Raw genomic sequence first — 24745 nt, forward strand, 5'->3', positions numbered from 1 at the left:
ACTAAAAGCAAACAAACAAATGTATCCTTAAATTTTTTTTTGCTGAAAAAGACATTACTGTTTTGATATTTTGAGGCTTATGTTTGGTTTTCATGGCCTTTTTATGTTTCTTCTTGCTGAGGACAAACCGAGAATCAATAAATACTCTATTACCCTATTTTCAAACTACAGGAGCATTTCTGCACAAGATTTCCTGATACAATGATTAAACCCCAATTTGTGTGGTTGATCTGTGTATATTACAAAATCATTAATATTTCATTCCTCATTACAGTCAGGCAATTATTACCCACAACCAGAAATGTATAGCAAACAGATGATTATTCAAGTTGTGTATTAAAAATGTATTTGCCTTTAAAGTGCAAAAGCATGATTTCATGGACAAAATGATTCAATACTCTCAGGACATTTGATGCTGCGACTTGGGTAAGACACATAATTTGTCAAAACACACTTTTATCAGTCTCTGGTCATATCAGTATATAGAGTACTGTATTCCCACTTGGTAGATTTCAGTGTCAAAGTTTCAAACTACCAAGCCAGGAAGCTGTGAAATTAATTATCTTTCAAATTAAAATCTACTTAGGTTACATTTTGTTTGACTACTTTGTTTCAATTAAATATTAGAATTATACCGATTGCTCAAAACAAATCAGTGCAAAAATCTTTTACACTTCAGATGCTGTGCGTTATTTACTTATTCACATCCCAGAATCAAATTACATGAACCATTAAGGTCCTCAGGCAGATTTAATTACTTTCAATCTCTCTTGATTTCAATCACAATATGGCTCACTGAATAATATACATCTGTTAAAACATATAAAAAGTACCAGAACTGGGAAAGTCAAAGGAAGGAGGGAATTTCAAACTCATAATAATGACAAATACACAAAAATATACAGCCATTTGTACATCTGACATGCCCTAAATAGCTACCATCATCATAACTAATTGTAGATGTTCTTCATGCAATGCTGTAAACTGTCAGATATGCTGTATCCAATTACTTTTCTTTCAATGCTTCATTGCCTGCCTAATGAATTCTCTGTATATGCACATGTAGCACTGTTTTGTTAACATAATGGAGGGCATTTTTCCTTTACCACAACCCCATGACCTGTAAATTTGGTGTATCGGAGCAGTTCACAGCCATCTGAGGTTTTCCCAAAGGAGTACAGTACATCTTTACTGGTTGGGAAATACTATTTTCAATGTAATCCACTACTGATAGGATACTCTGACAGCCAGTTGTCTAGGTTTTTATACTGTGAGTTTAAAGTGAAAGCTAATCATTGCTGTGTCTGGCAGCTGATTCATGGTTGAGGTTGTTTCACCATCACATAGATTTGTACCCATTGCAGTATGAATACAGAGAATGTAAACTGATTTGGTTTGCTCAGAAAAATGTTCCTTACTATTTCATGTGACCATCTCTATAATAACATTAACAGAGCCATGAGTTTGTTGCAAAATATACTTTTAGTTCAAACCCCTCTTATTAGAAATAGAACAAAAAAGTTCCAAACCCACACGGTCCCTATTGGGGCCACTTGATATTGATGATTCTTCACCATACTGTTTTGCAATAATTATTTTCTTTGTTTCTAGTCGTAGCAATGTGACAAAAACAAAATCCTTCCTGATTCTATTAATCACTCAACAATAGAGAGAGAGAAACAAGAGGGACAGACAATGGCTGTGGGTAGCTTCTGACACCTCTTGATGGCTGGGGACATGATACCTTTTTGAGGTCCTTGTTGTGTTTTAGCTTTGCAGTCGTTTTCTTATTAAGGCAACAATTTCTCCATTAATAATACATAGCAGGGTTTACTGTAGAGCTCTGTACACTCAAAATACTTGATCCGTGAACATGTGGCACAATATCACTGGAACAGACAGATCCAACACTAAAGCAGTGATAGGTGGACAGTAATTGCAAAGTGCCATCTTAATTGTGCCCAGTGTCTCTAGAGGAAGAAAGCAACCTGTCTTGCAAAAACCTGCATGATGCAAGATTATCAATTTTCAATTGTCTGAGACACCTGACACAAATAATCATCATTTTTTGGAGTCCTGTAGCTCAGTGGTTACAGCCCTCGCCTCGCAAGTGAGAGACCTGGGTTTAATTACCAGCAGGACGAAGGGTTGGGCAAGTTTCCTTACTCCACACTTGGCATTAAATTCCACGCACTAAAAATACTAACAATAAAAAAAACTCACTTACAACAACAAAATTACATTAATAGAGCACCTTTCATGTTGGGAGGACGTCCCAAAGCGCTGAACAGTCAGGTGTTGGGGCCCGAGGCATGGGGGAGGGATGGTGTAGGGATGAGAGTGGGCAGAGAGGTGGGAGGGAGACCAAAGGCACGGTCGAAGAGAAGGGTTTTGAGACTGGCCTTGAAGGAGGCAAGGGAGGAAGCGAGGCAAAGGGACTGTGAGATGGAGTTCCAGAGTGTGGGGGCAGAGAGGCTGAAAGCCCGGCCCCCGATGATAGGGCGGGTCAGGCGGGAGACATGGAGCAGGCCGGAGCCCGCTGAACGGAGGGAGCGGGCAGGTTGGTAGGGAGTCAGCTGATCAGGGAGGTAAGAGAACTTATTCATATTATTGGACAAATATTTGAAAAAGAAAAATACACAGTGGAGCCCTGTTATATACTTTCTGGAATTAGGTAAGCAGGGTGTGTCCTTCCAGGGGGAGAGCACGCATTGCATTCCAGACACAGGGAAATTTTCATGTCTAAGTGGCGTATAGGCATAGTATGTCAAACTGGTACAGTGGTAGTAGCGCTCTTGCTTCTGAGTCAGAAAGGTGTAGATGCAAGCCTCACGTTGGGACTTGGAATCACATCATCTAAGCTGACACTTCAGTGAAGTACTGGGGGGGTGCCGCATTGCCGGAGGTGCTGTTCTTCAGATGAGACTTTAAACCGAGATTCCATCTTATGAAGTCTTTGGGTATGATCTGAAGACGAACAAGGAGTGGGCAAGGTAGATGGATTGAAGCAGGAAGTTCCATAGTTTGTGGCTGAGCCCTACCGCTGATAGTGAAGTGGTGGGGACAAGGGCTGAGGAAAGTGGGCCTGGTAGAAGAGTGGGAGTAAGCAAGTCAGAGAGATAGGAGAGTGCCAGGCCATGAAGTCATTTGTATGTGAGTGTGAAGATCTTGAAATTGATCTGTTCTGCTACAGGGAGCCAGTGGAGTTTGGGGTGATGAGGGTGCAGAATTTACTTCTGGTGAGGATACAGGGGGTGGAATTTTGAATTAACTGGTGAAAAGGGCACTTAATTTTGTTGTTGTTGTTAAGCATGATGATAGGTTTCTGCATGTGTCAGACAGCCGGGTACCCAAAATTGTTTCCACTGCACTCTAATCTGAAATAAACGAAACCATTGAAGACTTTATCTCGTATAAACACTTTTAAAGAAGGTGAACAGGACAGAAGGGAAAAGCAAAAGTCACGTCGAAGAGCAGAATTTCTTCAAGGAAGGTATTCCTGGAAGAAAAGTGGCAGTGAATTAAACAATAAACTTTGCCTTTTGTGGACTACCTATAATGCTTTGAATATTTTCAAACAAGTCATCAATATTCTGGAACCAATGCCAATAATTTAGTACAAAATTACAGTTTTGAATGCCCGAGATTTTTGGAAGGATCATTCTATGGTGTCAGTATTTTTTGCACCTTTCAACAGGAAATGTTTTTTGAGTGTTAAATCTATTTCAGGTGTTATTACTGATGTTTTGTATTTAGCATTGTAAGGTAGTGGCAGGCACAAACTATTGTCAGCCAAGTATATAATCACTATGAAAACCAATTATTACACAAAAAAGCAACTTTAAAAAAAAGCCGAGTTGTTAATTTGTGTCACTTTCTGAATGTTAACTAAAGATCCATTTTCACTAGATTTGAATACATTCTTCTTTCTTAAACACAAATTAGCTGTGCAACTTCTGCTCTGTACTATAAAGTGCTATGACTAGTGTCACTTTTATACTATGATTCCTGCAGTTAGTACTGTGACACTGAGGGTTTGCTGCTTTGCCTACGCACTTGTGTGGTGTGTGTGTTTGTGCGGGGAGGGGTGGGGGGATGGAGGGGAAGACCTGACGATGTCCAATATACTGTGAAATACACTAAACATTATTTACCCCAATTGTCACTCAGAAAATAATAGCCCAATATTAATAGTGTGTGTATGTGTGACGGGGGCTTTGTTTGCAGCCTTCTCTCCTGATTCTGATAGCCTAATTTCAGCAGCAATCAAGAAAACATTTTTGTGCGAGTCCATGCCATGTGACATCACGGTGCGCTAATTAATCCTGTCCACACTCCAGTGTTGACCCTTTTCATTCTGTTGACAGGGACAAATTTGCCTCAGAGGCAACGGGAGTTATGACTCTGTTAAGGGACTGGATAATGCGGTGACAGGAAGGACAACTGCTTTTTACTGTGGATTTTCTGCAGAGGCAGGCTTGTCTCTGGATCCAAACCCAGAGAGTAAAAGGGGTTGTGGAGGAGTTTTTGGATGTGTATGAAATCCCTGATGTTTAGAAAACAGCTATAATATTAAATTTTTCCACAAAGTGCACACTTTACAGTATATTATGTGAAGCGCTCTATCAAGGTAGGAATGGTACTCAATGAGACATTGCAATGAGAATAACATAAAAATGAAACAGTAACATACATGATAACGCAATAAAGGCACAGTTGAAATGTTTGCATTATGAGTACCTGAGCACTGCTCTCTTTCTCCCCCTCACTCCCCCACCCCTAGCTCTCCCCTTAAAGGATAGGACAATTCCTGCCTCTGTGGTGAATGTATTCCCCTCTTTACTAATTTGGATTACAACAAATAATAACGTCTTCCTACTGCCAAACAACCCTGCTATTGAGGCGACATAAATAGAAGCCTCGATCCATTCTCTTCGAAGCTTCTGTTCCATTCGATCCAATGTTTTCTTGCATAATAAAAACTTCACAGGACAATTTTTCTGTTCTTTACACAATGCATTCCGCAGATAAACCTCTTATTATTGTGCCAGCTGTGTAAAAAAAATAAAGATTTAATGGCTTACTTTTGCATTTGCTTCAAGATAATTGTAGAGGACGTTGACAGATATGGTGAGATCTCCTATATTGAAAGGATAACTTCGGTTCCAGCCCTGTGGGCCAAACTTGCGCCTCTCTGCCACACAGGCATGAAAGTAACAGAGAGAGAAGAGGATGCTCTTGAACTCCTGCTCCCGTGCACACATTTCCAGGGTATTCTGCAACAACACATCAAAAGGAATCAATGAACCGATGACAGTGCCAATCTTTTTGAAACATAAGGATTATCATGACAGCTACAGGGTTTGAAGGCAGACATTCCACACTAGGATTGGGAGTAGAGGGGTTAAGGGTGATATCGCCAAAGTGAATTTCAAGCAAAAACGAGTCCAAATCAGGTCATTCAGGTTAATTTGCCGAATGTCTCATTTGGCTCAATTTGGACAGTTTAACTTTGTGATCTCTCTGTCAGTCTGTCTGCTTAAAACAAACACGTGACAGTTTTCGTTTGCAGAGCATCAGTGCTGTCAGTGCCTCAATCCTGGCATCACCTCAGCTTTTATTACAGTGATGCTGCTACGCCCATCATTTGCTCTTACTCTAAAGAGCATGCATTTATTGTAACCATTGTATTTCTTCAGCAATAACATAGACATTTCACATTATAAGACTATTTGATTGTATACATCATAAATTGCATTTAGTTAGATTTAATTCCTTTCTGTTTTTACTGGTTGAATATACTTAGAGCATTTTTAAAATAAAAACAACAAACGTCTTGTACCAAGCAAAAAGTTGGCTTAATATTGTTGTAGTGATATCAGGTGTCTGCCTCACTCAATTGGTAGCACTCTCGTCTCCGAGTCAGAAAGTCATTGCTTCAAGCCCCATGTTGGGACTCTGAACTGACATAAGCTAGTCTGCCACTTTGATTCAATGGTGGGGGTGTGCTGCACTGTTGAATGTGCCAGCTTTCAGATCAGACATTAAACTGAGGTCCCATTATGCACATTGTTGTGCACAAATCAGTTGCCACATTTGTCTGCAAAATACGCAGTCACTACACTTTACAGTAAATCCTCTGAAGAGCTTTAAGACGACCTTCTAACGTGAAAGGCGCTACATCAAATGCAAGGATTTTTTTATCATAGCAAGTGCAAAGCACAAGACTGCAGATGTGTAATTCTCTGGCTCTCACCTGGTCAAAGTTATATAGGGCAGCATGCAGGTTGGCCAGCATGCCATTAGGTGGCTCATTAGTGATTTTGATTGAGCTTTCCAGTATTCCTTGGGGAATGATGTGTTCCTCTGAGGTTGAAGCTGGCTCTGCACTGATGAACACTCTGTAGTCGGGATGACTGCCCTCACTGTATTGCTCCAGCAGCTTTTCTAAGGTTCCCAACCATTTCACCACAAGATGAACATTCTGAAAGGCAGAGCACGCAAACAACTTATAATTTCAATTTAAAACTTGCACTGCAAATGATTTTCCGAATAATTGCATTAATAATATTCTAAACGCTTCTCCTCATTTGACTAAACATAACTTAGACATTGGTCCCTCAATTCTGGGACCGAGTTAGAGTTAAGCCCAGCTGATGGGATGAAACTCTCCTCTTTCTAGTGACTACATGTTTGGTAATCTTGTTTTTTGTTGTTAAAAACAATTCCTGTCCTTTTCTTAGTGTACCATTATTTGCTTTGTCAGTTGTCGTCTCAGAAAGATAATGACTTACACCAAAACACCATGGATTAAAGGATTTGGGTTATGTACTGCTATGTGTCTTCCCCAAAGTAAATCAATAAAACATTGCCGAATAAACCCTCTTGTTCACCATATAGACAGCAAGACCCCACCTTTCTAAGCATGTGACATTTTATTGGACTGTCCTACTTAACTATGGCTTAATTCAAAGAGAGACCAGTTAATGGAACTTTAAAAACTGATGTTAATAAAACAAATGTTTCCTATTATTCGTGGCAGGTAATTTTACACACTAGCACATATTTGTCTCTTATTACACAGCTGTAGTATCATTACAATGTACCTGAAGAATGACCCAGTGACCTTCCACTGAGGATTTCTCCAGAGCCTTCTCTGCTACCTGCTCCTGCCCTTGACCCAGAGAAACATTATGGAATTTTCCAGAATCAATGGTAAATCCCAGCTTTTTACCTATGAGGGAAAGTATACATGAGGGACAGTCTTTCATCACACAATTGCATTCAAACCTGGGCAAGCTTGATCAGGTTTCAGCAACCCGCCTTTGGAACTCTGGTGTGCCATATATTCTGGTAAGTGGAGCAGTGTTTAACCTGAGATTTTTGTTGGTTTGTAATGTCCTAACTGCATGTTGTCAATACAGGATTTTACTGGTGAAGGAAGTGACATCAGCAGTGACTTGACGTCCCGGAAGGCTGCTTTTTTTAATAATGCGGAGTAAGAGTTTATAGACCAAAATCACTGCGTCATAACAAGATCAGCCACTATATTATTAGGATACTTTGACTTTTGGGGAAGATGGGATAAGTATAATCCTTACCATCTGGCTGTTTGTGCATTGGTCAAAGAACCTGGATTTCTGAAATGATTGCATACAAGGATTTCATCATGCAAAATCAAATTATCCGGGCCATCACCACAAACAGCCATGAAGTGGATGACCAATTTGATCTCGAAGATTGTTGGCCAGGATACCAGTGAACACTTCCTTCTCTTGCAAATGCAAGGATTAGCATAAGATCACATATTTTGCATGCCATACGTCTGAGCAGTGAGGCACACATGTTGGGTTCAGGTTTAGTCCCACTTGCTGCTGTATGCCAGCTGCCTCACTTATAGCTGTGAGGTGGATGCTCTGAATGGAGGACAGGAATGATGTTCATCCCAGTTATTCCCTCTGGCAGAGCCCTCACAGTTGCTTCTCGAGCAATGGTGAATAATAATAATATAATAATAATCCTTGCATTTGATATAGTGCTTTTTACGTCTTCGAGACATCTCAAAGCGCTTCACCGAATAGACTGTAAAGTGAATTGACTGTATATTTGTGGACGAAATGCGGCAGCCTATTGCGCACAGCAGTGTCCCACAAACAGTCGTGGATTGAAGTAACCAAATTATTATTGTTTTTTTTGTTTGAGGGATTATTATCAGGCGTGTGGAGTAAGGAAATTTTCCTAAGGATTCACCCTGCCAGGAATCAAACCCAGGTCGCTTGCTTGCGAGTGCTCTAACCACTGAGCTACAGCACTCCATGTTCAGAGAATATAACTCAGAGGTCAAATATTCCTTTTTTTAATATAACAAATTCTGCATTAGACCATCAGGGAATGACATTCTGGATTACAAGATAAACTGATGAACATAACCAAGGTCAAAGCACTTTAGCGACAGCGAAGTGAAGGCAGAAAGTGAGAGTTTACCGTGTGATGTTTTTGTCTTTCCGAAAGCTATCCTGAAAATGGTTAATTTAACATAAATATACTTGCTCTTTGCATTGGGAGTCTGTAGTCTTAATGTAGTAAACTCAAGATGGAAATGGAAGGCTTGCATTCTAGGATTAATACAATCTGACACAGTGGCAAGCACATCAGCTGTCATTTTTGCTGCAGACCTTAATAACGATCTTTCACAAACTCTAAATGCTTTTCAAACACTCGTGTAACTGTCTATTGCTTCTGCTTTCATGTCCCCAGCAATCTGCCTCAGTGGACTTCCAGTGCACATGGTTTTATTCTGAAAATACAGTCACCATAAAATACAGAGGCTGTAAAATGGATGGTACTGGAATTCAGCTTGCCTGCAAGTTGCCACACGTGACAAGGTTAATGAATAAATGAGACGATTTAATGACAATCATACCAAGTGATTCAACATCTTTAAGTGGATCCACACCAGGAGATAAGATGAAGAACACAGGGGTGGCTGGGCAACTTTCCTCATATGATTTTGCAAAATCCATCCGTAGACCATCTACGTATTTGGATCCCAGTTTCTCCTCAACAAAGTTTCTGTAAGCAGTAGCAGAAAGCCACCTTTTAGTAACGGTTACTGATTTTTTTTGCAATGAAAACTTTTACTAAACCAAAGCAATACGGGAGGATTGGCCACCCACGAATCATGAGAATTCTTTCCAATTTCTGGAATTTTCTTAGGCTTCAGGAGCAAGTCTCAAACAGAATATGGAGTTCAGCCATAATTTTTGTAAGTATAATGCAAGCATTGTTTCTCAGTCAGAATGGTTGTGCCTTTAATTTAAAAGGATTCAATAATTACATCCTCAGGTCCTGCAATCCCGTGGATTTTGCTCGATCGGCTTCGCTTACCTCACTGCATAAGTCATTCTGTCAGGTCGCAAAGCTCGTAGCATAATAAGTTTCTGAAGGGAGCTCTTCTTTTTCCATTCCTGGGGAAACTTCTCCTTTTCAGGGCACTCTGATTCAACAAACTTCTTCCAGCGCTTGGCCGAGCCTTCAATGTCTCTGTCCAAACCACGGAACTCATCCATCATTGCCATAGCCTGAAGAGTTAAGAGATAGACACTGGCATCATATATTGTATCACACACACATACACATCAACAACAACATGCATTTACATAGTACTCTTCAAATGGGATAATTTCTCAGAATGCTTAACATGGTAGGGTTGGATGCTAAGCAACAGAGTTAGGGGATGGGACAAATGGTGCAGTTGAAGAATTAAGTTTTGAGGTGGGATTTAAAGACGGACAGAGGGTGGGCTGAGATGGAGGATAGAGGAAGGGGTTCCAAAGGTTAGGGACGTAGTGACTGAAAACTTGGCCACCAATTTATACTGTTTGTGTGAGAAAAGTAATTTAAGGAAAGGAGCCATACAAGCAATACAATCAATTTATTTGCTCAGAGCTGGTGCAGACCTGATGACTTCTTGTGTGCTATAAATGTCTATGATTCTAATTATTATGATCTTAGTCTTGCATCATTATCATAAAACCTAGAGTTTCCATAAGGTTTCCAAAAAGATTTAAAACATTACATTCGGCAAGCTAATTGAATACACGCTCAACTTTACTCTAAAACGTAGGACTAAGGCAATGCTGAAATTACCCTTATGGCACTCCAAGATTGAGTAGCGAGAAAGTCAACAGGACTCTTGTATATTTGATCAACTGTGAATCTCAGCAGAAAGTCCAGCTCCTGCAGATCTATTTCCATGTTCATCAGCAGGATCTGGAACAGGAATACAGTAAACATTTGTTTTTATTATAGTATCAATGCAAACCAAGTGCCAGATTCTATCTCAGGATAACTTCATTGTTATAAGAGTACAGCTTTTATATGAAGGCTGGAAGATTACTCTTGATAAAAGATTAAGAATACAAAATACAAGTGCAAAATATGCGGAATGAAACTTTGGAAGATAATGATGAAAATTGTGATCTTTATGTTAGATGAGAGCTAACTTTCTACAGTTGAATGTCAACAAGACCGAGGCTCTCCTGATTGGCTCCCGTCAGCACCTCCTCATCTCAGGCACCGACAGCATCACCGTCCATGGTTGCACACTCCACCTCACTGAGACAGTCCAGAACCTTGGGGTCTTGTTTGACCCTCAACTATCCTTTCTAACCCACATCCATGCCATCTGCTCTGCCTTCCCCCACTTCCACAACATCGCCCGGCTCTGCCACTGTCTCACACCACAGGCCGCCGAGACCCTCATACACACATTCATAACATCCAGGCTTGACTATGCAAACTCCCTGCTTGTCGGCCTCCCCAGATCATCCAGAACTCTGTAGCCCATGTCCTCTCCCACACAGGCTCCACAACCTGATCACCCCTGTCTTTGCCCGACTCCACTGACTTCCCATCACACAGAGGATACAGTTCAAGATCCTGGTCCTCATCTTTAAAGCCCTCCATGGCCTTTTTCCCCAATCTCCTAACCTCCTACCAACCTGCCCGCTCCCTCCGCTCAGCAGGCTCTGGCCTGCTTCACATCCCCTACCTTGCCCACCCCGACATTGGCGGACGGGCCTTCAGCCATTCTGCCCCCACACTCTGGAACGCTAACCCGCTGTCCCTCTGCCTCGCCCCTTCCCTTGCTTCCCTCAAGACCCGTCTCAAGACCCTCCTCTTCGACTATGTCTTCAATCACCCTCCTTGCTGCCCTTCCCTGATCCCAACCACCAGCTCGGGTCTGAAACACTGATTGTCAAGCGCCTTGGGACGGCCTCCCGATGTGAAAGACGCTATACAAATGTAATTTTGTTGTTGTAGTAGATTTGATAACTGAATCTGGAGAATAAATAATCCCAATTTTCACCCCAACTATTTGTCAATTTTGTTTATTGTTGAAGGAGCAAATCGAGAGTATAGGGAAAGCTATTTGCAGCTTTATCCCCTGAGTGTCGCTGGTGAGATAACTCAATTTGACAATACTCAGATACCTGTGTTGTTCCTCAGTTAGCCTATCCAGAGTTCAAGGTTGCTTAGGATTTCTGACTCTTCTCAATGTTAAGGTTATATTGCAATAAAGCATGACAAAACTGTACTGTCCAGTCTCCTGAATGGTTTAAAAGCAATCTTTGAAGTGTTTTTTTTTGGAAACATAATCAAGAAATAAGAAACGTATCACAAGAGAGGTTCAGATGAAAGTGCCCGTCAGTCCATTTGATTTCATCCTCCATTTACATGTTACCATCTACCTATTACAGACAGCTCCTTTTTAAGCAAGTCCTGTCCTCTATCATGCTTCTTGACAATAAATTTCCACTCTGCATTGAACTCTGTGTAAAGAACTACAGCATTCTTAGTATCCATCCTAAAATTGTCCACCATAACCCTGAACTTGTGCTGTCTTACTGCCTTGGTAAACTTAAAGTATTGTGCAAGGTTTACATTCTATTACCCTTTATAAGGTTGCCTCCAAGATACCTTATTCTGATGCTGAAGAGACTTGGCCTGTCCAGGTGTTAGTCATAGTTCATTCCTTTAACACTGGGGAAAAAACCTCATTCCTTTCCTCTGCACTGTCTCTTGTGACAGTTTTAAACAGAAAAGAATGGAGGCAGCACGGCAAAACTCCAAACACATTTAAACATTTTATAGGTAAATAGTGCAATAAAAGTTAAGATTAAAGTTAAGATATTTAAGGAACAAATTAAATAAAACAGAAAAGGCTACGTAGAGAAGCCAGAGAGAAGAGCAGGAAAACGTTAAATCTAAACAATTGCAGTAATAAATCTACACCTAACATTTCAGTGACATTATTACTACAATCTTAGGGTGGATTTCAGCTTAATGGGGTGTGAACTGAAATCTTAAACAAAAATGGCCAGCCCAGGGATCCTAGAGTGAGTGAAGCTGACAGCAGTGTCAGCATTAAGAGTCATATCAAAATGATTTAAGACGCACTAAAATGCTGCACAATGGATTGGTTTGGTTCCAGCTTATGTGCCATTTTGCCAAGGTGCTACACAGAGCCCAGATGTAATTTCCATTGTGAAGGAAAACTAAGGGGAATGTCTCCAGATCTGGCATCCTCCACAAAGCGGAATGTGGGACTGACACACCCCACACACCCAGTGTGGAAAAGTTTGTTTATCAACAACCTCTTCATGGTTTGACATATAGAAATGTTGGGAATTAATCTGTCCTTATGTATGATGAGTAGATCGATTAATGTTATGGCATTTTTGCTTGATTGCTCTTAAGGAGCAGGGATCATCTATCCATAATGGCCCTTTATTCAGCGGGGGGTGGGGTGGGGGCAGTGGGGGGGGAATGAAGTGCACAACAGTGTAGCTTTTGCATAACAGTAGAAGGAGCAGTTTTGATGGGTGAATGGTAGTCTGCATTAGACTGCAACTTGATTGAATGGTGCATTACGAGTTATCTTCTGGTGAGAAAACAGGGCACTGGAAGCTGCAGCCCAACAACAACACATTACATTTATAAGGCACCTTTCATGTTGGAAGGACGTCCCAATGCGCTGGACAGTCAGGGATTTGAACCTGAGCTGGGGGTTGGAATCTGGAGGACAGGGGTAGGAGGGTGACCGAAGGCGCGGTTGAAGAGGAGGGTCTTGAAACATGCCTTGAAGGAGGCAAGCGATGGAGCGAAGTGAAGGGATTGTGGGATAGAGCTCCAAAGGATTGGGGGCAAAACGGCTGAAACCCTGACCATGTAAGGACTTTCAATGCAGCCTTCCCGCGACCAGCGTAGATTCAGATTCGAGGGGTACCTGGAAAGCCATCTGCGAAACGAATATAACTTTGTCCCTTTCAAAGAGACCCCTGCTGGTGTAAAGGAACATGGAGTACGTGATGCATTCGGTCAGATTTGCTACTCTCTCCTTGAGATCCTCAGACTGTTCTGTCCGTTCAATGGCTTTGTGGAAGACGATGTTAAAGGCCTAAAAAAAAAATCACAACAAAAGTAAATAGTGAGCAGTTATACAGCTATTTGGGTATTTCTCTTTTTTTTGAGGCCAGCATAGTGTCTGACAAATGTCAAAACCCATCACCGTGTTTAAGAGGATCCAAACCAGACAGAATATGCCAACTACACATGGAGATTTCCATGTCTGGAATGGAATGCACATTCTTCCCAAATGGATGCACCCTACTTACCTAATTCCAGAGAGTATTAGGCGCAAGCAGGTTGGTAAGAGCTAAGGTTTGCGATATTTTAAAGATTAGTTATTAAAAACTGTCATAGCAAAACATTACTTTGTGCTGATGGTTTCTCCTCCCACCATCCCCAACCAGTCACCTGCGGGGTACCCCAGGTCTCCATCCTTGACCCCCTTCTTTTTTTTAATCTATATACTCCCCTTGGTGATGTCATTCGCAGACATGGGGCAAGCTTCCACATGTATGTGGACGACACGCAAATCTACTTTCCTCCTCCAGTACCAACTCTAGGTCTGACAATGTTCTTTCAGCTTGTCTGGCAGACATCAATGCCTGGATGAGTGCAAACTTCCTGCAGCTGAATTTAGACAAGATGGAAGCCACACTCCTTGGCTCCTGTCAATATCTTCACTCCTGCGGATCTAAACTCCTCAACCTCTCTGGGTTCAGACTCACCGAATTAGCGCGCAACCTAGATATCCGGTTTGACCCCCAGCTGTCCTTCCTTCTCCATATCTGGTCCCTGACCAAGACCGCCTTCCACATTGCCCTCCACCACATTGCCCGCCTCCAACCGTACCTTACTCCGAAACCCTCATGCATGCATTTGCCACCTTCCACCTAGATTACTCAGACTCACTCTTTGAATTACTCACTCCTCGCCATTCTCCACAGTTCCACTATTCAAAAAATCCAGCTCATTTAGAACTCTGCTGCCCGCATACTGACCCAGACCAAACTCCGTCCCCCCCATCTCACCAGTTCTGGCCAGGCTCCACTGGCTCCCCATCACCAAACAGATCGACTTCAAGATCCTCACACTCGTGTTCAAATCCTTTCACTCTCTGGCACCTCCCTACCTCTCTGACCTCCTCACTCCCCAAACCACCACCCGGAGCCTCCACTCGACTGGCACCGGCCTCCTGTTCATCCCTCGCACCCTAAGCTCTACCATTGAAGGTCGCACATTCAGCAACTACACCCTGAAATCCCTCCGCCCTCTCTCCCCTTTTTCAAGTCCCGCCTGAAAATCTTTCTTTTCAACCGTGCTTACAGTTACCTCCCGCCCCGGCCCAGAGCCAGGCTCCACCACTGTTAAACACTCTTGCATGGAGGGCGCTATACAAGTGCAAGTTGTTGTTGTTGTTAGTGGAGTGTTTCCTGTCGAGAGGTATCCAATCTCTACCTGGAAAGCCACTTACTGCTTGGGCCCCAGGGTTTGACGATTAGCATCTGTTTTAACTGAAGCTAATTTGGCAGCAATTAATCCTCATTTCTTATTCCAGATCTGGCTCTAGAGGAATATTAGGATTAGCTATGAAGTAGCCCTTCATATTGCTCCAGCCATTTGAAGCTTACTAACTCAATGAATACCCTAGAATTCCCTGGTCTCTTGTGCTCAGTGAAGCAATAATCCAGCTGTGATCATCCCCTAAATATTGAAGCAATTTAGCTATTTAAAAAAAGAAAACAGTCAGTTTAATGCCCTGAGCTCATCTTCATTGATCACAAGCCATGATTTTGGAATTAGTCAATTCCTACGTAGAATGTAAATATTTCAATGATTTCCTGACCCACTGTACTGGCTCTATGTGCAGTAAATTTGATGATGTGCGATATTATTGGGGAAATCCCAATGCTGAGAGTAATTTTGACCCTGAGCAGATGTCCAGACAATAAACCTGGTAAAATATTGGGCCTTATCAAGCATCAATCGTAAGTACACAAGGTATCAAATAGAAATGATGGAAAATCTACTTAAAGAAACATTTTATTAAGGATTTCTACAATATGGTTGTCGGTAAATTCACCTGCATCTTGCATCATGATCTGAGGCGCTGATGGTCTTGAAGCTAAACCTCAGCCCTCAGATACTGTACTTCATTAATTATATAAATATTATTACTTCATTACACTGCCTCATATAATGCATCATACATTTAGTACACGTTTGCATTATACTACTATTTGCATTATAAAGCACTCCAAGACACTACCCCACGTGAAGGGCACTCTATAAAGACAAGTTGTTCTTGGTGTATATTTGACTCCTGCCCTCAATTCAGGTGCCAGCAGTGTTGAGGGCCCTAAGACATCCTCCTGACATGAAAGACACTATATAAATGTAAACTATTATATTGCATAAGGTTTTAGGAAGAAATTTGCATCCCAGCATCCTCTTAGAGGCGTTTCCAGATTCGCTGAAACTCTCCACAGAACCAACAGACCATTGTTAATCTGGCCAGGAGCCTACATTCATTATACTTCATTTGTTGCACATAGTTTACCAATGATGATTTTCCCTATAATATTTACACAAAATATCTGATTTGACTTGTCAGTTTTTCTTACAAATTGGTTGTGATTAATGAGATCTAACTCCTACATCAATGAAATCCATATACTAGATATTACAGCAACATGAAACCTGACAAACAAGGCACATGTTTTATTTATCATTGAGTACCTTAAGCGAGAACTGATAAATAGGATTAATTCTGCTGAGATCACTGACGATGAAGTAAAGAACAGAAGCTCTTGCTGCTGCTGGACGGTAGTGTTCCCGAGCCTCATTGATCTTCAATTCGTTCTCCTTTGCCTCGCTCACCTACACAACACATTTTGATTAAATATGCCATATGTTTAATGCAGGCAAACACACGTTTCCACGGGACAAGCAATACTAAGATGTACAGCACAAAAAATCTGAGCTAACACTCATTGAGATACACAAGGAGCACGATATCTCTTCACAAATTCACTTGGTCATCACATGTGTTTCCGGGGCTAAATTTGCTAAAAAAATTTGCCAGCAAGTGCAAACTGAAACTTACATTCTATATAAGACAGCAAAACGTAAATGCCCCCAAAACTGCCAGTGGTTTGCTCTCTGGCCTTTATTTAAAACTTTGAGTGACTTTCCGAATTTGGAATTTGCCATTTTGTAGATATTGCAAATTGTTGGCAAAACTGACATTACAATTACTGCTTCCCAACCCATCGCGTAAACATCTCAAATTAGATGTATCAAAGCATTGCCATTCTTGTACTTGAAGCATGAGGCTTTCATGTTATAAAGGCTAAATGAGTCCAGCATATGTCAATCCCTAACATTAGCAATCTTTTTATTGCAAGCTTGTAATGGGAAATCTTGTTATCAATACACAAGATCAGTGTGTTTATAGTCTTCATAAATTAGATGCTGTATTTGCTAATCTCTACACACATTACGTAATGAACCCTCTCCAAATGAAAGGCATGATATAAATGTAAATTTGTATTGTTTGGAACTGTGCATTACTACCTTCAATTCAATCTCTGCTGCGGTCAGTTTTGCTGTTTCCAGTTTCTCCACTAACTCTATGTCACCGAGGAAGTTGCCCTCAGCAGCAGATAGCCGAGTAAGGAGCTCATCCTCCAGTCGTTTCAGTTCGATCTTAAAATGATTTTGCTGCTTGGTCAACTCAGACTGTGCCGGAAACACAAACAAAGATAGGTTTCTCGCATTTTATCACTCAACACTGCTATTGGTAGCAAAACATTTTCCAGCGTCAGTCGTACTTAGTATTGTACAAAATGTAGTACAAAATGTAGTACTTAGTACAAAAAAAATGGTGTACGTGTCTTTTGATCCTCACCTTGTATTCAAGTCCCTGCACTCCTCTGCACCCCCCTACCTCTCTGACCTCCTCTCTCCTCAAAACAGTACCCATTGCCTTCGTTCCTCCGGGTCTGGCCTCCTCCTCGTTCCCCGATTCCTCCGCTCTACCCTCGGCGGACGTGCCTTCAGCCACTGTGCCCCGAGGCTCTGGAACTGCCTTCCTCACTCCCTTTGTCTCGCTCCCTCCCTTCCCATTTTCTTTCTTTTCTTTTCCTTTCTTTTCGACCGCGCCTTTGGTCACCTTCCTCCCCCTCCCCGGCTCGGTCCCGGGATCCGTTACTGTAAAGAGCTCTGAGACGCCGTCCGGCGTGGAGGGCGCTATATAAATCCAAGTTGTTGTTGTAGTAGTGTTTCAGATCGTACATCAGCATTCCTTTATAATATTATAATAATCCTTGATTTTATACAGTGCCTTATATCAGTCTTCAAGAGTTAGACACTGTGTTTCCCTGCCCTTCACCTCTCCTGGTCCCAACCCCCAGCTTGGGTCCAAACCCCTGACTGTCCAGCGTCTTGGGATGTCCTCCCGACATGAAAGGTATTATACAAATGTGATTTGTTGTTGTTGTTGCTGATTAATAAAAGAGACCAAACAAAAAAAAGGTGTACGTGTCTTTTGACGGCATAAAGTTGTTTCCTTACTGTGAATATAGATGGTCATTTGTTTATCATTCTCCCCAAGAGAGCAAGTCAATAAAATTAACAGTATTTCGAAGGAGGTGGGGGAGGGGAAGAAGGAGAGGAGAAGATGGGGAGGGAAAATGATCCAACCTGATGGTCGTTATGGGATTTTACTTTTAGCTAAGACAGTAATATTTCTGAGTGGAGAAAAATTATTTCTCCCCCTCTCCCGCCAACCCCCCCCAGGTCTACACACATATTGCAAATAATTTGGTGAATCAGCTGTTTTGAAACTTGGTCACTCCTTTTATGCCTGTTTGTGGGACACTGCTGCGCATAAATTGACTACAGCATTTGCCTACAAACTTACACAGTTATACTATTTTACGTTAAAATTCTGTGAAGCGTTTTGAGACGTCTCCATGACATGATAAGGCGCTCTATCAAATGCAAGGGCCAAATATTATTTTGAAATGGACAATTACTCAATGATATATAACAAGTACGGTTTGAAGATCGTTTCAAATAGCAAGGTTTCAACTAGAAACATGTCTTTAAAATAAGACAAAATTGCAATTCCCGACATTGTACCTAATTGAATAGGGGGGGTGTCTGCCATACGGCTGAGGAGTACAATACCTTCAGATGTTCAAGATCCGGACGTTCAGTGTTGACTACTTCAGCCAGCAGTTGGTCCTCCAGCCCATCCCGTGTGACAGTGAAGTTAATGAGGGTTGTCTGTGCCTGGACCTCAGGTTTATAGTGAGGGTTGGCCAACTTTGTGTGAAGAATGAGTCGGAAAGTGCTGCTGAACTCGCACTCCTTGTCTCCGATCTTGATGTATCTGAGAAATAAAATGCGATCATTTTTCAATTGGGGATACACATTGTGCAAGGTAATGCCTTGTGAATTCCATTTGTAAAAAAGAGGTGTGAGTTGAAACAAAGCACATTTACATGTAACTTTCCGTGTTTTTTCAATTTTATGGGATTATTATCTGAGATACCACCATTGACCTCGATAAAATCAATGCTAATTCCCACTACTGCACAATGCCTCTTCTAACATTCTCAAGGCAATCACTAACCACTGCACCCTCCCACACAGATACAGTGTGAAACCCTGTCACCTCCCCCATAATTTTAGACTATTTGTCGGATGCCTACGCACCCAACTGGGAATTGTAAACATTATAAACCTGAAAATCTACCACAAAAGCTCATCTTTAAAATCCATTGTCCCTGGTGACCAAACTGCAGAATGTCACACATACCAGAAGATAATAACAGAAAAGTAAAAACATTAGTGGTGAACAAAGTTCATCAGATTCAAAACAGAACAATAGTCAGAAGTATTTTTGAACCGTTATTCCCCGTACTTTGGTTTGCGAGCAGATTAAAACACATTTCCATAAATGTGGCTTTTGAATGAAAATATTTTACATCTGCAGAAATAACAAATTTCAGTATGCGTTTTTTTCCATGAGGGTCCTTTCAAATTAAGTGGGTTTAATGAGCAAAACCTCAAAGTGGTCCTGATAGGACAAGTTCAACTGTATTTCTTTCCCAAACAAAATTAATGCGCTATTGATAGAACATTACTAAAACAAATTAAAGTCTTGGCTGATGGATTGGTCCACAAGGCACTGTAAGACATAAAGGAATAATTAGTATACATTACTTCACACCCTGCAACATTCCAATTATTAATTGAAGTTCAATTGCTAGACTGTGCAAAATCCATCACTAGCTTCTCCGCAGCACACACTCACTACAGGAAAAGAAACAAGATGCAATATCAACAGGAACAAAAAAAAGCGATAAAATGCATCAACTGAAATTTTAAAAAAAAGGATTTAATGCATTAACAAATTCCACAAGCATTATATTATCTTTGGAAATATTTAACAGCTCACTCGGTGTCAATTATCATTTTTTAAAAATACATCCGTTTCCACTCTGGATGTATAACTATAATACAAAGCACCTGTGATGCTAACAGGCTGTGGTGTACAGAGAATGGCAAAAGTTAGAGCCCCCTCTGCACAGTTCCTGAATCAAAGAACCATAGAAATGTATGACACAGTGGGAAGCCATTCTCCCCATTATTTTGTGTCAGTGTTTGTTCCTCCAAGAAATCATCCGCATGAATTGAGTCAAGTGAAAATTGTGGTGTCTCCCAGCAGGTAACATAGAAAATCAGGAAAAAGTCGCAGGCAGGAAGGCCTCTAGTGTGGCCAGATATAGAGGGGTTCAGCAAAGTCCTGGGAGTCAAAAAGAGAAAATAATACAGAAAAGGACAAAATGAAGTTACCCAAGGTATAGTTATATACTTTAATACAAATACAGGGAAACCCATTAATGTTCTTTGACATAACGCTGCCTCGCTTATGGAGCGGGTATACTGTGACCCGCTGACCAGCTTCCGGGTCATCAGGTTACCACTGATTTCATTTCCTGGATACGACACGTGCATAGGAAGCGACGTCAGTATGATATGACGATCAGGAAGGCAGACATTTTTTAAGCACTTTGCTTATAATGTGATTGCGTAGCTACTGAACCCAGCCAGCCATGCTATAACAAAGTTCTCCTGTATGAGTTTTTGTTAAAAATAATGGTTACTAATGTAATATTTATAAATAAGAGTTGGGAATAGGGTATTCAGGGAATGGAGGTGCATGGAGAGGAGAGACTGTGCACTTAATGAACCTGCTTGCACCTGTAATACCCCGGTAGAATTTTTAATTTTTTATGTATAGATGCATTTTGCCCTTATCCTCTGGGGGTAACTGCAACACATTTTGGTTTGTTGCTTCCAGATCGAGCTTATACCACTTCTCTTCCAAACAACTGAGTATGTCAGCCTGGCCCGGTGGTAGCGTTCCTGCCTCTGAATCAGAACGTTGTGGGTTCAAGCCCCACGTCGGGACTTGGAATCACATTGCCTAAGCTGACACTCCAATGCAGCACTGGGGGTGTGTTACATTGCCGGAGGTGCCATCCTTCGAATGAGGTCCCTTCTGCCTATTCAGGTGGATGTTAAAGAATCCTATTTAAAAAGAGAAGGGAGTTTCCCCCGGTGTCCTGACCGACAATCACCACAAAATAGTCTTAAAATATTGGTAGTCTTAAAATATTGCTATGTGGAACTATTTCGCTAAATAATACATACATACTGACAGTTAAATGTTGATAATAGGTAGTCATCATTCAGTTAATTTGCACCACAAAAAATATATTCAACAGCTTAAGAAATGGGCATCAGGCTGTAAACTTTTACATTAGTACAGATTGTTTGTACATTTTAAGGTGGTATTTTTAGGATAAATAACTGTGATTATTAAATAACTACTTGTGAAACAATTAGCAGGCAGCGCTTATTTGTTAGTTAGGAAAATAACAACAAACACAATGTTTCCACACTTTCTGGGCTGTATTTAGGCACTGACAGTACACAAGACGTTTAAAGCTATGCAGGGACACACAGGAACACCATCGTACAAAAAATAATAGGAGCTGGGAAGAGACTTCGCAGCAGATTGCTGGGACACACAGAGGTAATTATATCTGTAGACATGGGTTGGATTATTAATTAGTAATACGTATTATGCTTCAGTCAGTAGGATACTTACTTTCCCTTTTTAATTGTATTTCGCCCAAGTAACGGATCAAGGACTGGATCAATTGTTTCCTCAAGGTTTTCAATGAGGATAGTATCTCCACTACATAATGCTCGTTCGACTGTATCCAAGTACCTTTAAGACAAGAATATGTTTAGAGTCCATTTTAATAGTTTACTGTGTTATCCTAGGAACAACAGCGAGCACTTTAAATGGACCCTAGGCTGAGTTGTTTCTCAAACTCCTGACTCTGACCATTAGGGCGAAAATTGTGACATTTGATTTCCACTGGTAACCAGCATTGAAATATTGAAATGCTGAGATCCGCAGGCCAGCATGTTCAAAGGTGCTGTCAACCAGTTCAATGGCAGCACCAGGTTGTAGAGGCGCTGCCAGCTATCAACTGGGGCATCGCCAGGAGAGGAAAGTCCAACAATGTGATAATCATTCCCAGTGATCAATTTGACAATCAACAACTCACTTTCAACTTTGATATTTCAGTCGCTACATTTAGAAGCCACGAAAACATCTTGCCACCAAACAATTCAACAACTCAAGTCATTTTAGCTCATCTTTGAATTATTTACCCTTTTTGCCCCATCCGGACAATTTTCAGCTCACGTCCATACTGATTTCTTATCCACTTGATTCCTTGCTGCTGTGGATCAATCATGAGCGGCCAGCGTTCACAGTTGGCCAAGATAGTGGCGTTTTCCATTGAAATTCTATCACTGGGCAATCCTTCATTATTCCAAGTAGCAATTGTAGCATCATCAGCCAGCATGGCAATGGGATCCAGGCAGTCTGTTATTGGTATGGGAACCTGAAAGAGCAGCAGGAACGTATATAAATAACAATCCTTGTATTTAATATAGCCTCTTTCACATCAGGAGGACATCTCAAAGGCTTCAAAGGATTTATGCAAATTGCAGTGTGACTGTGTTTGTAAACAAATGCACACTGGAATGTTCCACAAACAACCATGAAATGAATAACCACTTTTATATGAAGGATTGTTGGCCAGAAACACCCTTCTAATTTTTTTTAATAGTGTCATGGGATTTTTAACATCCACCTGAACAGGCAGACGGGACCTCGGTTTAACGTCTCATCGAAAAGGCAGCTCTCCTATTTGATACAATGAAACATTCCAGCATTTCTCTTTAATGCATAATGAAAATTACACTAAATTCAACCAGTTAATGTGTTCTGATGAATCCATTGCTTAAGAGCATTTTTATTGTTATTTTCCTTGTTTTTTTCAATCTTCAATTTAATTTTTACTAGGTAGTGCAGAGTTAATCAAAGATTGTCATACCAACAGAAGCAGGTGTTGTTTGTGAGTGTGTGGTTTGTGATTCCAGTGAACAACAGCTTACATTTGTAGAGCGCCATTCACGTAAGAGAAATAACTCAAAGCACTTTACCAAATGAGATTAATTAAAAATGAAGTGAATGTTCTGTGGGCAGTGGATAATTGCAACAGGACACCTACCAAGTAACACGACGGGTGTCCAATTCATTTCAATTTGGGGTGAATCTGGATGAGGAGGGAGTATTAATCAGGATAATCAGGAGGATAATGCTATGTTTCTATGAAATAGTGGCAGGGGCATTCCTCAACATGCACCTGAATCAAAAGGTAGATGGAATCTAAAGTAATGGCTCAATCATAAAAGGGAATGTAGGCAAACAATTTAAACTAGCAATATCCCCCATTCAATAACAATAATCCTTGCATCTGATACAGCACTTTATCGTGTTGAGATGTCTCAAAGTCCTGCACAAGATTTTACTGTGAAGTATCGTGACTGTGCATTTTGCAGGCGAGCGTGACAGCCAAGTTGCACACAGCAAATGTGTCCCACAAACAGCCATGAAATGAATGAATAATTTTACCAGAGGGTTTATTGACCACACACGATGAGTTTTACTTAGGAAACAATATTGGCCGTGACACAATATGTGTTACATTTATCTTGAAGAAATAGTCTGAACCTGTCGAGGTTCCTAAAGTTTCAGAACACCGGCACCTTCCAGGCACTTGACCTGCCACCAATACCACATACCGCCACCAGGGGGCAAACAACAGTAACCCACTGGTAACTTCAGGCGACTTTCCCTCCTTTAACTTGATCTCGAGCCTGAAATCTCATCTAGTATTAGCCTGTTGGACCGTTGTGTCTTATATATATGTAATTATATAATTATAATTATATATATTTATATATATAATTCATATATATATATGAATTGTAGAAAATGTCATGGAAGGTGTTTAAATTTAGCTTTGAAATAGGAAGCCATTCTTAAAAAGAATTCTCCACAATTATGCACTAACATAAGTCTTTTAGACAAAATGGTCTTACAGCCAGGCCAAGGCTACGTGAAACTGTGGCCATCTCGTGTTTCCCCAAAGCAGCGAGATTCGGTCAAAACACATTCTCATTGGCAACAAGTGTCCTTCCCCCACACCCCAACCAGCACGTTATAGCACCCCTAGGCTGGCGAAAATAAACATAGATAATCCAGGATAAAATCTACACCATGTGTTTAAATCTCTCCCAAGCCCCTCCCCCACCAACAAAGTGCTTTTTCCAGGGTTTAAGACAATTGTAATTTCTGGCCTTCTGTACCTTTCTCTTGAAGTAACATGATCTGAAGTAACTGCTGGAGAAGTCAGATCTGAAGGGAGTTTGTGTGATAATTGACTGTGGAAGGGCTGGAGGCTAGAAACCTCACCAAGAAAGAGGCATGGGAGACTTTTTTTATTATTATTGTTATTTGTTTTCGGGAATTTATTTTGTGAGAGTGAAATAAACCTGGCGTGTAGCCACTCTTTTTTTTACCTGCTTACAAGATGCAGTATTGTAGTTTTATGTCCATTGATGTTAACACGCTAAAAAAAAATTTTGACACGCATTTTCCTTCAGCATTTGTCTTTCAAAATGAGTCAATTACAGACACTGTAAATACATGTTTGCCTGTTTAAAGGTAATCATGTCTTATATCCAACTTGGTACGATTATTCTTGTGTTAAGTATATTATAGCTACATGTACAGGATAGGTAATAAGGATCTCTGGTGTCTGATTTATGTCCCATGGTTGTGAATTATGGTTGAAATCACAAACAATTGTAATAATACGTGCAAGACACT

The 24745-nt window shown here is 40.9% G+C and overlaps 1 protein-coding gene across 1 annotated transcript in view; it reads right to left on the reverse strand.

The window, feature by feature from the left end:
* Positions 1-24745, reverse strand: part of LOC103185013 (dynein axonemal heavy chain 11) — a 157308-nt gene that overhangs the window by 14339 nt on the left and 118224 nt on the right. Inside the window, 12 exon segments of the mRNA XM_042331896.1 lie at positions 5085-5276; positions 6257-6484; positions 7107-7234; positions 8924-9072; positions 9388-9581; positions 10150-10272; positions 13292-13462; positions 16150-16290; positions 16987-17151; positions 18604-18808; positions 21599-21721; positions 22174-22409. Coding sequence (XP_042187830.1) covers positions 5085-5276; positions 6257-6484; positions 7107-7234; positions 8924-9072; positions 9388-9581; positions 10150-10272; positions 13292-13462; positions 16150-16290; positions 16987-17151; positions 18604-18808; positions 21599-21721; positions 22174-22409 — 2055 coding nt within the window.

Source organism: Callorhinchus milii, unplaced genomic scaffold (genome assembly GCF_018977255.1).
Source record: "Callorhinchus milii isolate IMCB2004 unplaced genomic scaffold, IMCB_Cmil_1.0 Scaffold2, whole genome shotgun sequence".
NCBI lineage: Eukaryota > Metazoa > Chordata > Chondrichthyes > Chimaeriformes > Callorhinchidae > Callorhinchus > Callorhinchus milii.